The sequence below is a fragment of the Sander lucioperca genome, chromosome 10 (genome assembly GCF_008315115.2).
Source record: "Sander lucioperca isolate FBNREF2018 chromosome 10, SLUC_FBN_1.2, whole genome shotgun sequence".
In the NCBI taxonomy this organism is placed as follows: Eukaryota; Metazoa; Chordata; class Actinopteri; order Perciformes; family Percidae; genus Sander; species Sander lucioperca.
This window is the reverse complement of record NC_050182.1, coordinates 23,697,591-23,713,787: the sequence shown is the minus strand read 5'-3', so window position 1 is coordinate 23,713,787 and position 16,197 is coordinate 23,697,591. Positions and strand designations below refer to the sequence as shown.

Sequence of the window (16,197 nt, the reverse complement as noted above, 5' to 3'; positions counted from 1 at the left end):
CATGAAGGGGGAATTTAGCTTTAGAGACCAAAACCGTTTTTTGTACCAGGCTGTAAACATGTTTATTTCTGCTGGGAAGTTGGAATTTTGGGCATTATGGGGGTCTGTGGGGATTGACCAGGAAGCAATACATCAAGGCTTTCATGTAGGTCAAATACAAGTCTATTTTGAACACGTTATGATCTGCTTTGGACATAATGTCTGGGCTTAAATTTGTTTATGGGCGCATAGCTTTCTGCTGAATCAGCATCTTCTGTGGCATACCTGTCGAACATCTCATTAAATAAACCCCCTCCTCACTGTCAGATGACCATAGGTGTCTTTCAGGGGGCGAAGGGTGGCCGGTGATTCCCGACACGAGTCGAGTGGCTCCGAGAGTGAGCAGAGCCCTACATATTCTGAACACTTTCCAAATGTTGAGCTCGAGTCGTGAAGTGCTGCTCTTGAGGGGGGCGAGGTTGAAAGAGAGTGAGACGACGAGGGAGAAAACAGGCAACGTCCACACAGATTTTCACCTCTGAAAGCATCCCAACAGCTCCGCTGACTGCACCGCAGCTCTGACCAGCCTAGTAAAGGTAGGTGAGCTGCTGAGCGCCGATTTTCTTCTCCTTACATGCATGTGCCGATGTGTGTCTTAGATATGACTGGTGTGTGACGGGTTAAATTCTGCAGTTTTTCTGGTTGATGCGCTTATCGGCTATCCTGACCCTGACGTGACTGATTAGACTTAAAGCTGTGAGGTTTATCACCATCTTCACATTATACTGTGAAGAAAGGTGAGGATATATGCTGTTCATGCCGTGACTAAACGGTCCCGGGATGGAGCCGGCTTTGCCTTCTTTGGATATTTTAGGTTCATTTAATTTAACTCTCAGCCTCCTGGTGGGATTCAATATAATGCTGATTTTATTTTGTAAGATGTCAGATGATGTCAAATGTGTCTTATTGCCTTATACCTATGTAAACATATTACATAAAAACAGGTTACGTCTAAGCCGGTCATTAATCCACCCTCATTTAAAGTATGAAAAAATATAACTATTATTATTACTAATACCATTATTATTATTATCATAGGAAAATTATATATATATAATTATATATAGGGCTGCCTTTTCTTTATATAAGGAAGGTATATGGCCCAATGGGAAATACGTTCTGAACTGTTAACACTTAAAAGCTTATAACATCCATTATCTCAGAGGATGGTCCAGCCTAAAGGCTCTCTGGCTGTGTTACCTCCGGCTGCAGTGTGCTGCTCATAGACTGTGACCACCTTGAAGGCCTAAGCACATGAGAGCAATGGCTGTATTACAAGCTAATTTTTACCATGAACAAATTCCACATCTTCTGTGCTCTTGTCCTTGTTTATTTGTCAATACACACAGCTCCACAACTCCTCTCCCCCGCTCCTCGTCCAGTGATTTTAATGAATCTGACAGGTGTAAGCAATATGGTGGAAACCTGTCTTATCCTTTAGTTCACTGCAGCCAGCGTTGGAGGAAAATAGGTTGTCAGCTGCTAGAGGCTTCCTCTCCAAGATAAACTTTAGAAATTATACGTTTGGATTTTGTCTAGACAAGATTGTCTGGCTGTTTGAGCCTCTTTTCCCTGAATCATCGCTTTGTGCTGTGCTGTTCTGAAACGGGATATGGGTTGTAGTGATGCAGAGGGTACCATTGTGGACATTTGGGATAATCAGAGCCATTTCAGCAAAGGAAGACCCCATATTTGTCTGAAAGTGGTGCACCTGAAGTAAACATCCAGCCATTTTCACGTGTGTCTCTTGGTGCAGCAATGCTTTTTTTTTTTTGATGCCTCATGATTTATAAATGTCTAGCACTGGGAGAGGAGGGTACAGTATGTGCATCTGTGTACCTGTAAATGTGTGTTTGAGCTCACTTCGAGCCTCCTCGTCATCCGAGGGACCTCACATAGAACCATTTATCTTTATCACTTGTGCAAAGGAAAAGGTTAAAGTGAAAATGAAAGAGAAATGATGAAGGGTAAAGAAACAGAGGTGGCTTTGTAGGGTCCCCACATCTGCAGTCATTGAAGGCATTTCCGCCTCTTTAAACCCGGCGGATAAAGACCTGTCTGTCCTTCCAGTAAGTAGGGAGTTTGGCGTTAGAAGGAAAACAGGCGCAGGCTTTGATTTCAGAGTGGGATGCACTGGCTTGGATTACATAAGATAAGGAGGAGGAGAGGATGAAAGAGTCATGATAAAAAGGAGAGACCGATCCAGAGAGCAAAGGAAAATGAGAGAGATGCCCCGAGATCGGCAGCGGACGGTTCGGGTTGAGAGGAGTCACACTGAGAAGACAAAATGTGGTGGAAAGAAAGTTTGAGATGATACAGAGCTGTCAAACAGAGGCACAGAAAGTTATTGGAGGCAGCAGAAGAGGACAATGAGGCTTAAACAGGGCTGTGATACACTTTGAGAATGGTGACAGAAGTGAGAAAATGGAAGATGAGGGAAGAAAGAGTGGAGAGTCCAACTGACTGAGTGAAGCTAAGTAAAGGGAGGGAGAGTCAGGAAAGGGTAGCAGATGGCATACTTGTCTGTGTCCATGGTTTACAGCCCAGAGGGCATTGTCTGAATATGCTTATAATATAGCTTATTGCATGTGTTTTCATGTGTTTTCATGTTTGTGCTTAGTGAGTGTTAGCTTTGGCCTCAAATGCTCAAAATCACAGAGAAATGAAGGAGAAGATTTTTGCCTCACAGATTCCTGTGTAGAAACACCAGATTGGCTGCGGTGACTCCACGAGGCCTACTGCTGTGACAGTCAGATGGACACGGTTCACTTTTCTCTTTCTCCAGCACCAACCCACATCTCAGATTGCTGTATTAGTTAAAGGCTGATGGCTATAGGGATCAACAGTCAGTTTTTTAGTTGGAAATTATGATCAGTGCATGATGCAGTTGCCTCACATCATGCACTGATCATAATTCCCAGAGAACAACAGAGAAGAAGGCCAAAAATTCCCGAAATCAAGGTTGGGGACTGCAGTATTAAAGTTACAGTGTAATTTGAGTCATACAGAAAACTGTCGCAAAGGACACTGAAGGCTTGTTTCCCCGAGACACTGTTCTGAGTGATGCAGCTTTGTCCCATATTTTATTTCAGATACGATAAAATGAGTGGGCTTTTGGGCTTTGTGCCCAGAGTGTGGTGTGCGGATGTGGCAGACACAGTGCAGAGGGCTGTTTGAGGCCTTTTGTGAAACAGAAACTTTGAATGTCAGATTTGGACACTGTGAAATGCTAATTATTTCCATTAAAACAATGAGAGAAAATGGCCTCTCTGCTGTTGCTCTTTAAAAATATGTTCAGATTGCCCGTATACAAAGACAGGCACGCGTAGGCTTATACACAGTGTGAAGATGGCAGGGATTGGATGTCTTATGATGGCTCCTGTGTTACAAACTGAGACACTTTAATCTTTACTGCATGTTTATTAGCTGCTGCAAAGTGTGACTGTGAGCACTGCAGGTGTTCCCTCCCAGTCCCCTCCTAGGCTTTGGAAACGAAAACCGCAGCAAAATCTCTTAATGTGTTGCCTCAGACGCCTCAGTGTAGCAGAAGGCACTTCACATCATCATAAGCCCCTCAGTGTTGCAATTAATCACGATTTTTCTCTGAAACCGTTGTGTAGGAAATGTGTCAGCGCTTCTCGTTCTGGACATTTCCTGTTGGAAACTCACCCCTACGATTTGAAGAATCTAGAGATTCATTAATTATTCCCTGTTTAAAATCAGGCACATAATCAATAGACAATCCTTGACAGTGATCCAAAGCCAGGTGGCCACATACATTTAAAAGAGAAGGGACTCTTTAAGACATAAATGCCTGTCGCTATGGCCTTTGAACAACATTAACTTTGACTCATAAATCTGCTCGTGGCCCTGGTTTTAAATTGAGTTCAGGTATGCTATTAGGTTATAATGACACTGTCATTGGTTTTCTCAACTTAAGTTGCATCACAGGCTGTTTTTTAAGTCTGAAGTCCAATAATAACCCCTAGGCAATGGCAGATAAATTGAATTTACAGGGACTGCAAGAATTTCTGCAGATAGTGTCTTCAGGGAGGTTTTTTAGATTTTTTGTGAGATTCAATAGCCTAATGGATTTCTTATTCCACTTTAAAGAACATATACCAGAGAAGAAGAGAGAAAGAAAGAAAGAAAGAAAGAAAGACCTCAAAGGATGCAAGTTTTGTTTTGTATTAATAATGAGCGTATTCATTGTTTATTAAATTGAATTATTTCAGGTTGTACATACTTCTACATAATAAGGAGGATACTGTTGCAGCATATAGATAACTTTGACTGCATGCTACTTTGCTGCTACACTGTCTAGCTGTGAGCACTGCAGGTGTTTCCTCCTGCTCTCCTCCTGGGATTTTAAAATGAAAACCACAGGAAAGTTTCTATTGCTTCAACCCCTTGATGTGTTGCCTCTGATGTCTCAGCACAGAAGAGAGCCGTTCACATCATCAATATCCCCCTCAGTGCTGCAATTAATCCGGATTCTTCCCAGAAACCACCTTGTAGAAATTATGTTTTGGCCCGATCCCCTTTTCCGTGCTGTTTTGTTTGAAGACTTTTTAAAGCTGCAATATAGTTCTGCTGCGAAAGAGATTCTAGAATCTTTGTAGCAAGAGGTTTATACTGTAAGGAAGTCACTTGGAGAAACAGGGGACACAAAGGAGGAATACAATATGAGGACAAAAAGGAGGGAAGGGGGCCTACAAGAAACCTGTCTTTGCAGTTATAGACAGAGGAAAGTGTGTGTGTGTGTGTGTGTGTGTGTGTGTGTGTGTGTGTGTGTGTGTGTGTGTGTGTGTGTTTGTGCTTAATGTCAGCAGGAAATCTGCATAACAGATGAACAGATTGCCATTGTTTTTGGTGCACAGATAAACCTTGATCCAAGGAACAATTGATTAAATTTTGAGGGTGATCTGAATGTAGAATTTGAGCCAGAAGGTTTGGCTGAACGATTTTTGAAAATAATCTAATTGCGATTTTTTTCAAAAATATTGCGATTGCGATTTAATATGCGATTATTTTGTAAGCTCTTTGTCTTCTGTGTTATTCAACAAAGACAAGCAATAAATCATTGTATAGTATGAACAGCACAATATTAGATAGATTAAACAAACTGTTCTTTCCTGGAGGCCAGGCCTGTATGTGATGATGAAATTAGGTGATGCATGAATTTATATGAATGACATCTTTTATTTAACTACTTCAGTCACAGTAGTATATTGAGCACTGACCAAGCCTGGTGTAAACATTCATATGAAAGTCAGAAACAAATCACACAAACTAAAGTGCAGATTGCAGAAATATAAAAACAAATATGTGGGTTTACCACACTTAGTAGTATTCACATTTAATTATCATTTACTGTAATACACATATGTAAACATGTGGATTGCACTTTTTAAACACTGTCTTTGAACTTTACTAGACAGTTAAATAAGTAAAAATATAGTATATACAATGGTGTATTTTTTTTTACAGCGCACACAGAGGAGCTGCCTCCAGCCCCTCATGAAGTTGCGTGCCTATCGAGAGGCTATCGTTACGTTAGTAGTAGCATGCTGCTGGTGATCTTCTCGTGGGATTAACTGTACTAATAAAACCGTTGAAACAACGCGGTCACGCTGCTGTGAAAGCTCCCCGAACGTCATTTATCAGAGTCTGGTAGTTACCCCTCTCCGCGTCTCCTCCACTCCATATCTTTATAACGGAGTTAGCTAATTGGAGCTAACCGCTAATCAGAGCTAATCGTTGCTAACCGAGCCTTCAGTTCTGCGTGCCTGTATCCATTAACTGCATGTATGGACTCGAGCCCGAATAAAACCCTTCACTGTATTAAAATGGCTGTAAAAGTTTGCTACTACAACTCAGAGTTGTTTGAATGACAGAAATTTGCGTTGATGCTTTCTCTGCGGAGTGCAGACTAATTTGCTCTGCTCTCGCGACTCACGTGACCAAATCGCAGCCTTTGCATCGTGATTTAACATATCGCGATATTATTGCAAATGCAATTAATCGTTCAGCCCTAGAAGGTTGGTATTGTATTTTCAGCCAATATTGAAACTAACAGTAATAGTCACAGTGTTCCAAATCTTGTCATTTCTAGTATAAAGACAAACCCGCTTCAAATTAAAAGCGGCTGCCTACTTCTGAACAATGCAAAGCAACGAAATCAAACTAAGAACCACATTTTCAATGTCTACATGAGTGTGAAGTTCACTGTATGTGCCTCAGTTGATGCTTTTAGTCATGCTATTATCCAGCTATGAAGTCATATGAACACTAGTTTCACTGTGAATAAGCAACAGGGATGAGCAAGATCTGCCTGTCCTCTGATCACACCCCCTATTGATTCAAAACATATAAACATATGAAAGAGAGGACAGCAAAGGAGTCATATAAATGTACAAATATGATGGCAATACAATAATGTTGCCTATTTTGTTGACTTTCTGTTAACACATACATCTTTGTACTTTCCTTCTAGACACAAAAGAATCAGTCAGGATGGCGACAGTCAGTGTGATCACATTCAGCTTTCTGCTCACCACAGGTATGTTTAGAAAAATGTGTGATGCTGTTTCCTCCAGTAGAGGTCTGGAAATATGGAAATTGTGCCTTTTTCCACCAATGTCAGTGGCCAATGTTTTGGCAATCAGCTGATTGTGCTACACTGTGGTATTTGCTCAGGAAACACTGTTTAATTTTATAGTTAGTCAGTTTGATGGTGCTTGAAACCCTCAGTTTGTCTAATAGACAATATGTGAAGTTATCCTGAAGAATATGTGAAAGAAACAATAAACACCAATTTATTGGAACAGAGAAGAAAAGAACTCGGACATGGTATTTCAGTTTAACTGATGATGAAGTCATAGATGAGTCATAATATTACTGTTATCACTTCTGATTTATATTTTCTTCCATCTTTGCTTACAGCTCTTTCTGCCCCTGTGAAAGGTAAGAGTTAGTGTACCTTTGCGTATAATTCTGAGTGTATCACTCTTCAATTATACATTATGAACTTTCTTGCCCTCTCTTGTGTGTCTGTAAACACTTCCTCTGTCCTTTGTCCATCATATGATCCAGTCGAGGAGGACTCCATGACCTTGTTCCACGGGGAGGATTTCCACATCATGCTGCCCTCACTCGCGTCTGAGGTCACGTTTCGGAACAGGTCTTCTCCGCGGTTGGGTGACATGTTCCTGATGCGGGGCGGTAACGTGGTCAACAGTCGGGCCAAACTCAACCGCCACCTCAGCCACCTTATTATAGACTCTGTGGGTGAGGGAGACGAGGGCGTGTACACTATGAAGAATCCAGAGAAGCCAGAGGACATCAGACGCATTATGCTTATAGTCCGAGGTACTGGGTGACATTAGTGTATGATACATTAGAAATGGTAATGAAGAATAGCCTCAACTGACATGTTACACTCTCACAGGCAGAACTGGAATTTCAACTCTTAATTTAAAATCAGATTGAAGACTCAAATTTATAAATTTGTAAATCATATTAGTACAAGTTCCTTTTTGGAATACCATATCTGTGATACTAAATAGATGAGGTCATAATAAGATAGGGTTTTTATACGATTAATACAACTAGAAATTGCACTTTCAATACAATACAGACCAGCAAAATAACTCTTTGTCCAAGCATTTTTCTAATTGAAGAGGAGGGGAGTGGGTCACTTTATAAATAACTTAAAAAAAACTTTATAAAGTACAATCTAAAACTTCTTTAACCATGACAGTCAATGATGACTTAGGTCTGCAACTAATGATTATTTTCATTATTTTAAGTGTTGAGTCTATAAAATGTCAGAAAATAATGAAAAATCTCTATTGATCTCTAATTTTGCAGAGACTCTCTAAAAAACCCTAACCCTTGAATAATTGACTTGGCATCAGTGGTGGAATGTAACTAAGTACATTTACTCAAGTACTCAAATTTAAGATACTCGTAATTTCCTTGATTATTTTATGCCACTTTATACTTCCACTCCACTACATTCTTAGAGCAAAATATTGCACTGTTGACATCACTACATTTGACAGCTAAAGTTAATTGTTAATTTGTAAGTTTTACTTACAAAACATATGACGATCCTATATCTTTCTAAAAATATGATACATTGTTATGGATTAAACTACCCAACAGTATATCAAATTGTTAAGATGCTACTTAAACATTAATGCATACATTTATGAATCCAATTATATGATACTCTGAACACTCAGATTGGTCAATTCTCCTTTTTGTCATCAGAGAGTTACAAGTTGCAGCAGTGTTGACTCTGGACTCTGCTTATGATGAGATTACACACACGCACGCACACACACACACACACACACACACTTGAGAAGAGGGAGTGGGCTCAAACCCAGCGTGGATAAAGGCGACTGTAGTGTAGCAATATGTGGAAGATATGCCATATGAAGGGACTGTGTTATGAGTTGATGAAGAGGTGTGTGTGTTCTCAGAGTGTGAGAGCATGCCAGAGCTGCCAGGCAGTAATTATGCAGCTCTTTAACCACCAACCCACTCCTCTCTCCTTCCCTCCCTGCTGGTTTCCTGTCTTTATCTTGTCTTTGCTGCCTTTGCCTCTATTTGGTTTGTATCCCTACCCTTTCATTTCAGCTGCCCTGATATTTTTGGATCAGTGCTGTTTTCTCTGCAATCTGTCCACCTTTTTTGCCACATCTGTCAAGCCATTCCCTCGTCATCGTCCTCTTCCTTGCTCCTTTACCCCTATCTGTCCTTTCTCTCACTTCAGCTCTATTTCTATCATTTCTTTCCTTCACTTGAAGCAAATACACTTTCTCTCTCCTTTCACTCCTTTCTAATAAAAGTCAGGCAGTTTCTTGTCCTTTGTAAATAACCTTGTTGCGTGCTTTTACTCAAGAACAAACTGTTTACCACCCTTCTTTTACCTTCTAGATTGCTCCAACGAGCAGATCATTAAATATGGAGACAACTACCATATTCCGCTGTTAGGGGTGACTCCTCCCATCACCCTGGAGTACAGGCCCAGCGCTGTGGAGGCCAACCAGACATCTAGGTAAAGTCAGCAAAATGACACTGATATTTTAACCCAACAAAATCTGTAATTACTTTTTCCTACCACAATGTGCATGCACTGCGACAAGGTGTCTCAGACTTTCCGAAAAAGGTTAAGGTAAGTCTGTTCTCTGTGACTTTCTCCTTCTGCAGACCTGCTCTGGTGCTGCTGACCAGTACAGGGATGTCCAGGGATGGCTACCAGGGTCGAATCAGCGCCAACGAGCGCCAAGTCACCCTCAGTGCTGTCACGGGTGCAGATGAAGGTAGCTATACTGTCAGGAATGCCGAAGGTGATATCCAAAGGAAAGTGTGTCTCAACGTCAAAGGTAAGAGCACAAATGTAGACAGATCTTATATATTTTCTTCTCCCATGCTTGACCTGTTTTAAGAGGCTGGCACCTTCCATCAGGATGTTGTTGTTTCCTTTCTAGTTATTACGCTGTTCTCATCTGCAATAATGGCTTTTTAAAGACCCAAACGTTAATGGGCTCTAGCAGGCTAATGCATTTTAGGTGATCAATGGGCCTGTAAACAGAGCTGTGATGTACTTATTGCAACTCCTCCTTTCTCTCCTCTGTCTCTCTGTGGCGCAGAGCACCAAAACTTTGTGACCTTGCCGTACGGTAAGAGACTGAAGATCAACCTGATACTCAACAGCTCCTTGGTCCACCTCTACTACAGCCCGGACAGAGACCCCACACCCCATCTGCTGCTGGACAAGGGAGAATTTACGAGTGTAACTGAAGTCTCTTATTTCTTTTTAGTCCCACCGCTGTTGTGATTATTTGTTTTCTGTATTTTGCCCCAGAGATAGAAAAAAAGCCACCTCGTATGTAACACCGACCACCAAGACAGAAATCGTGAAATAATTTTGCAGCTTTCTTAAGTGCTACTGCTGAAGGCCAGGCCTGTTCAATCTTAAACAAATGCTGCTAATAGACATATAATCCACAATGGCCCACCCTTTTTTCAGTGTAAGTCTTTTGTTAACGGCTATAGTTGGTGTTATGTTATTTCCTCTATAATATCTCTGTTATATGTAATGTATCCTTGCTGTTCTGTCTTTTTTAAGTTAAGTGTATGAATGTCTGTCTTTTCTAGGCCCGAACGGAGCTTGGTCTTGAGGACCGTCTCTCTATGGAGGGTTCATGGGTTTTTCTGGATCAGGTCAAGCCTTCAGATGTAGGCGAGTTCAAAATTACTGACATCCTGGGGTTCACTGTTTCCAGCATCCATCTGGGAATACAACGTAAGAATGGGGATGGGGCTGAAAAGGAATGGTTGAAAAACGGTCTTAAATGCTGTTAGATGATGTTAATAGTGTTGTTGTAGCTGTTAAAGGATGGTACAGTATCAAAACCAAAATAATTTGATTGTGGCTAAAAAAAAGAAAGAATAATTCATTTTCTTTTGTCTACTGTATTCATGCACTGGAATTTTGACATGTCAATGAATGGTCAGTTCAATTATTTACTCTCTCCTCTTTCCCACAATGTCTCCATGAAGCCTATAAGCTGGAGTCACTGTATGTGGCCATCATTGCCCTGTTGGGCCTGCTGGTTTTCCTTCTGCTGGTTTGTCTGCTGTCCTGCCTGTTCAAAGTGAAGAAGAGAGCCAAGAGGGCTGCTGCCCTGGAGAAGATTGGCCAGAAATCTGACGATGAGGGAGAGGCCTTCAGACAGGTTAGAAGGACAAATATACAACTCGCAATGTGATGATGATGTGTATCCTGATATAGTGAATGACTATTGTTTGTCTGTGTGCATCTTCACAGGTGGTCAAGAACATCACCAAACTCAGTGAGGAATCCAAGCATTCCCAGGCTGACAATACAGAGAAATCTCAGAGCACTGAAGTGGACATTAAAGTAAGGATACATCATATTTATGTCTTAAAACTGAGTCTTTAAGAAGTTTTAATAATGTCTCCATTGTTATACTGTTTTCTGCGTTCAGACAGCTGCAGCTTATTCAGAACGCTGCTGCTAGAGTCCTCACTAAGATCAACAAAGTGGATCGCATCAGTCCAGGTCTCAGATCTTTGCAGTGGCTTCCTGTATGACAAAGAGTTGATGTGATAATAGTACTGTTGGTTTATAAAGCACTGAATGGTTTAGGTGCCAAAATACATTTTTGATCTGCTGCTATGTTATGAACCGACCCGACCTCTCAGGTCTCCTGGGACTGGTCTGCTTCCTGTACCCAGAGTCAAAACTACAATGAAGAAGCAGCATTCAGTTTTATGCACCATATATCTGGAACAAACAACCAGAAGACCTGAGAGGTGCTCCAAATCTCAGTTCTTTTAAATCAGAGCTTTCTGTTTGCCACTCCCTCTTATTAAATTTTAATTTGGGACTATTCATTCGTATCTTGCACTGCACTGCACTATAGCTGAGCTGTGATGTTTATTCTCTTGTTTTATTCAATTTTAGCTTACCTTCCAAATAATTTTACTGAAATCCTATTTATATCTTCCCTTTATATTGCCTTGTGTGTCTGATTTATCTTGTCTTAACATCTTTTTGTGTCTTCTGTAAAGCACTTTGAATTGCTCTTTTGTTGAAAGGCGCTATACAAATAAACTTGCCTTACCTTGTTGTCTGTTTTAACTCAGGGTCTGGAGGTTTCCTCTAAAGAGGTTGGGGTTGGTAACCTGGACACCAGTGACTCTGGCGTTGGCTTTAACACCGCCCTCCCACTTGACACTGACACTGATGCCCCTGATCAAAACCTCGACTCTGTGGCTGTAAGCATCTCTGTTGCCTCTGAAACCAAACCAAGTCCACCATCTACTGCTGCTGCTGAGTCCAAGCCAAGCGCTCCACCAGCTATGGAAATAAATTCCATTCCAGTAGTTGAAACTAAAGCCTCCCCAGCACCGGAGACCAAGAAAACCCCTGATCAGCCAGTGGAAGCAAAGTTGGACGTGCCCGAACCAGCAGATGTTAAACTCAGCCCAGCCTTGAGCCCTGAGCCCAAGGCTGGTCTGAGTCCAGATCCAAAGCCTGCACCAAGCCCAAGCCCAGATCCTAAATCACCTACTTCTAAAGCCACCACTCCAACACCCGAAAGTAAAAGTGCCCTGACTCCCACACCTGACCCCCCGAAACCAACCACACCAGAACCTATTACTAACGGTACACCTGAGCAAGGCCTGGATTCCAAACCAAGCCCAGATCACCCTGATATTATGGAAGCTCCAAAAGCAGCTCCCCCGAAAACCCCTGAAGTGGAGCTGAAATCAAGTGGTGCCGCAATGGAGGCCAGCAAAGACGGGACCGTGGCTGAGGATTCAACCACCACCACCTGAGAACTGCCCCTGCAAAAATCCAAGGGAAGCTCCACAGATTTTCTGCATCTACCACCACTGTAGACAATCGATTACCCCTTAACAAATAATGAAGAACCACTCAAACAGGGGCGAGGACTTTCAATTTAACATGTCTAATGCCTGAACATAGTATTACTTTGATAACGGTATCTCACTCACACACTAACGCATAACCTTTGAGACTTTCTGATTAAGATAATCTTCATATAACAAGTTGGCTTGTTGATTAATTAAGCATTTTAGTTGTATACACACTGCAGTTTTTTTGGTAACTTCTCAGTAAAACTGTCAGACTGCAAATTAATTCCTTTGCAGAGTTTACGCAACTCCACATAAGGTCTTTTCTAACATAATGAGGTAGCCAGAAAGGTTTACAACATTTTACTGAGGTAGGCAAAAAGGTTTACAACATTTCAATAAAACAAGAATATTCTAGAATTCCTTATTTGGCCTCAACTAGCCATCGTCTCCCTTTTAAAATGCTTGTTCCTCTATCAGCATGTGGATAAAACAGACAAAATGCATGCAATATACAGCCAACGTCATCTCAAACCTACAAAAATGTGTGATGACATTCTTTTGATTGGACATCCTCAAGACAGAAATGAAAGCCCTTTTGATCACACACTGTACATACTGTAGCTGAAATATGGATGTTATACGCTTGTCCTCTGGCTTCAGAAACATCTGCAATACATGATCACATATATATAAAAGATTAGTTTTGCCTAACTTCAACCACAAGAACATACTAATAATACTTACCCTACTATTTATAGTCTCTAAAATTGAGATTCAGACTCCCAGTGGATATCTCAGATGATTAAAATGCGTTTTGCAGACTGATCCCTTAAGTCCGGATCAACCACTTTACTGCTTTTGATCTGAATTTCCCTGTGGCTCTATAAAAATCCCATTATTCATAGTTTAATAGTAGCAACTCTAGGCCCTTAATGGGACCACCATGTCCCCGCTGTACATTGGGCTTTCCAGAGGTGAAATACTGAATGAAAGTGTCTGGTAGGTTCAAATAGTTTCTTTCATTATCCTTCCGTCCTTCCTTGTCTACTTTCAGGCTTTTCCTTTGTCTCCCCCTTCTTTCTTTCAATCTTTCTCTCCTTTCCTTTGCTGGGCTGCATTTTACTACAGTACACAACCTTTGGCAGAGATTAGAATTAATGACTCAGTTATTTATTTTTTATTCAAACTTGATATTTCCTCTAAAGTATTTTGTTGTTATTGATAGTGACAGAGTAGTTCCTGTGTCTTCGGCCCTCCGAAATTTGGCAAAAGCTTAAACATTAATGCCTAGCATCTTTAATGGCTCCAAAACACTCCAATTAGGCCTTTATCAATTGTTCAGACAACACAAATGAATGTTAGTTAGAAACTCTTGTATAGTACAAAGGAGGTGTGCAGATACATTTTAGTGTTACAAAATGCATGTCCCTACCTCATGTTTTAACTGACCACTGGGAAACCAATGACAGTCCAGTTTCGGTGCATTGAAATTTACAAAAAGCAGTTTTGAGAGAAGCACAAAATGACAGCCATGAAAATGCAATCAAATGATCAGTGAATGGTAGGAACATTGTAAGAGGTTGATCCATCTACGACCAACTGGCCTTTCTTGGTAGCTTTCCTGACTAATAGATTTTCTTACAAGTAAATTGATATCAGGCGAAACATCAGCATTTTAAAAAGCCATATGATATGAAGATAGGTTTAGATGTCAGATTTGATACTAAGATCAATAAATATAATATAAAACAAAACAAAATTAGGGGCCTCGATGTTGAATGGACAGACAGTGTCAGATGGTCAGATGTATTACACGTGGCCAAAGACATTCTAATGTAAAACACTGGATATGCCCATTTCTAGCCTGGATCTGTGAAGGAACCACAAACCCATTTTGGCAATGTTAACAATTGTTTTCATACACACACATACACACACAGACACACAAACCAGACAAATATTCCAGCCTTGTAAATATTGCATGTGTACACCAGTTTAACCCTCTTAAGGCTGAATGTTTCTAGTGTATAGAATGGTTGTTGTATTATACTTAATAATAAAGAAGAAAACTAATTTAAATTTATCACAGACCTTAAATCCAGAATATAAAATATATACACATACAGTACTATATACTATATATACTAATATTCACTAAAGTCTTGAAGTAATTTAAGAACCAAATATTGTACAAATCCATCAAGACTATATTAGATCTTTTTAGATCAATTAACTGCTGTTATTGCCATTCCAACCTGACAATACTCACAGCATCTCTCACAGTATTTACATGTTGTATTAAAATGTTTAACCCACATCACTTAAAACATTAACTGCAGCATGCCCACAACATGAAAAACAGGCTTTTATTGTCCTAAAGGAGTGATGTTGCCATCATTGTGTGTTTGGGGTTTAAGTGTATACACCTGTGACGCACATATGTGCGAGTGTGAATGATTTATGACCGAGTATTTGTGCGTGCTGAATGCATAGGCAGTTTGTTCAGGATGACACAACTGTACTTTATGTGTGCTTCTCCGTCTGTTGTGAGTAAGGTATTCATGTGCCTGCTTAAATCGTCTTGCAACGTGAAGAAAACAAGTGCTGTGTTTAATTCATGAGTGTGAAAGTGTTTAAAGCCACAACATATTGTAAAAGATATTGTAACTTTAAGATATTTGAGTGACTCTTGTCTTTCTTTAGTGCCTAAAACGTATAATGGATAGCTGGCTTGTATTCTGTCATTTGCCGACACTCCCTAATGGCACCTTTTTCTTAATAGGTAGGGTATTCACGACAGCTGTTTGCTCACCTGACTGAACAACGTGGTGCCACTGACTGGCCTATCATAATGCTAATGTGTAGGAGATCTGTGACATATTGTATCAAAATGATGAATGAATTATGAAAGTGATGATGAAAGTCTGACCTTCAGGTTTTCCACTTGATTCTGAGTAGCATAATAAGTGCTGAGCCCCAACTGAATATTGTCAGTGATTGTAATGCCAAGCCACTCCAGCCAGAGTGAGTAGGGATGTGAGAGAGGCAGACATGTGTAGTGGGCAGGACAAGCCTGTGGTTTACACGTTACCAGCATCTCAGAGAAGGCTCAGTCGAGTGGGATTGGCGTTATTACATCAAACTGGTGCCAGAGGGACTCTGGTATCATACCCACCGCTGATAACCCACTAATAGAAACCACTACTTTTAATACCACTGGCACTACTTGCACTATGTGAGTTGTCTCTGCCCTGATCTTCTCTGTTTACTTCTGCTGTTCTGGTGTGATGTTCTCCCTTTTTGCACAACACTTCACACAGATGTTTTGTATAGAAAATATTTTTTTCTTTATTTCATGTCTAAAGGAATACTAAGAATAAACAAGTGATTATGACATTTGCGGTCCTGTTGTCTTTGTTTTCCTTTTCTTTGAGCAGCAATCTTGCAGAAGGACAGTTCTGTCTCAGAGCTGTCTCTTTCATCTCAGTGAGTCGTCTCACTCAATGTCAGCCAAGTGTCACGCGCCACTTTCTCACCCCTCAGGCCTGATGTGCCACTAATCCCAGTTTCCATACCCTCGCCAGGACACATCATAGCTAAGCAGGCACAGAGATATTTATAAACAGGCCAAAGGTAACATCATAATGCTGTCAACACCTGCTATGGAACCTGAAACTTCAGGCCAGCAGTAGATTACAACCTTTGTTTTCCTAAACTCTTTTACAAATACAT

General features: G+C 40.7%; 1 protein-coding gene across 1 annotated transcript; it reads left to right on the top strand.

Moving 5' to 3' along the window:
• The first annotated feature begins 311 nt into the window (after nt 1-311).
• On the top strand, nt 312-15,861 carry si:dkeyp-77h1.4. Its single transcript, XM_031299704.2, has 11 exons — nt 312-575; nt 6,536-6,601; nt 6,985-7,005; nt 7,135-7,410; nt 8,989-9,109; nt 9,262-9,437; nt 9,705-9,847; nt 10,213-10,360; nt 10,618-10,793; nt 10,886-10,978; nt 11,728-15,861. The coding sequence occupies exons 2-11, from the start codon at nt 6,556-6,558 to the stop codon at nt 12,421-12,423; spliced, it is 1,896 nt and encodes a 631-aa protein (XP_031155564.1). The 5' UTR covers nt 312-575; nt 6,536-6,555; the 3' UTR covers nt 12,424-15,861.
• Nucleotides 15,862-16,197: the final 336 nt, after the last annotated feature.

Coding starts and splice junctions, on each gene's coding strand:
- si:dkeyp-77h1.4 (XM_031299704.2), top strand. CDS start 6,556: ATGGCGACAGTCAGTGTGATCACATTCAGCTTTCTGCTCACCACAG. Junction 9,848..10,212: donor ACAAGGGAGAATTTACGAGT/GTAACTGAAGTC, acceptor TGTCTTTTCTAG/GCCCGAACGGAGCTTGGTCT. Junction 10,361..10,617: donor CATCCATCTGGGAATACAAC/GTAAGAATGGGG, acceptor GTCTCCATGAAG/CCTATAAGCTGGAGTCACTG.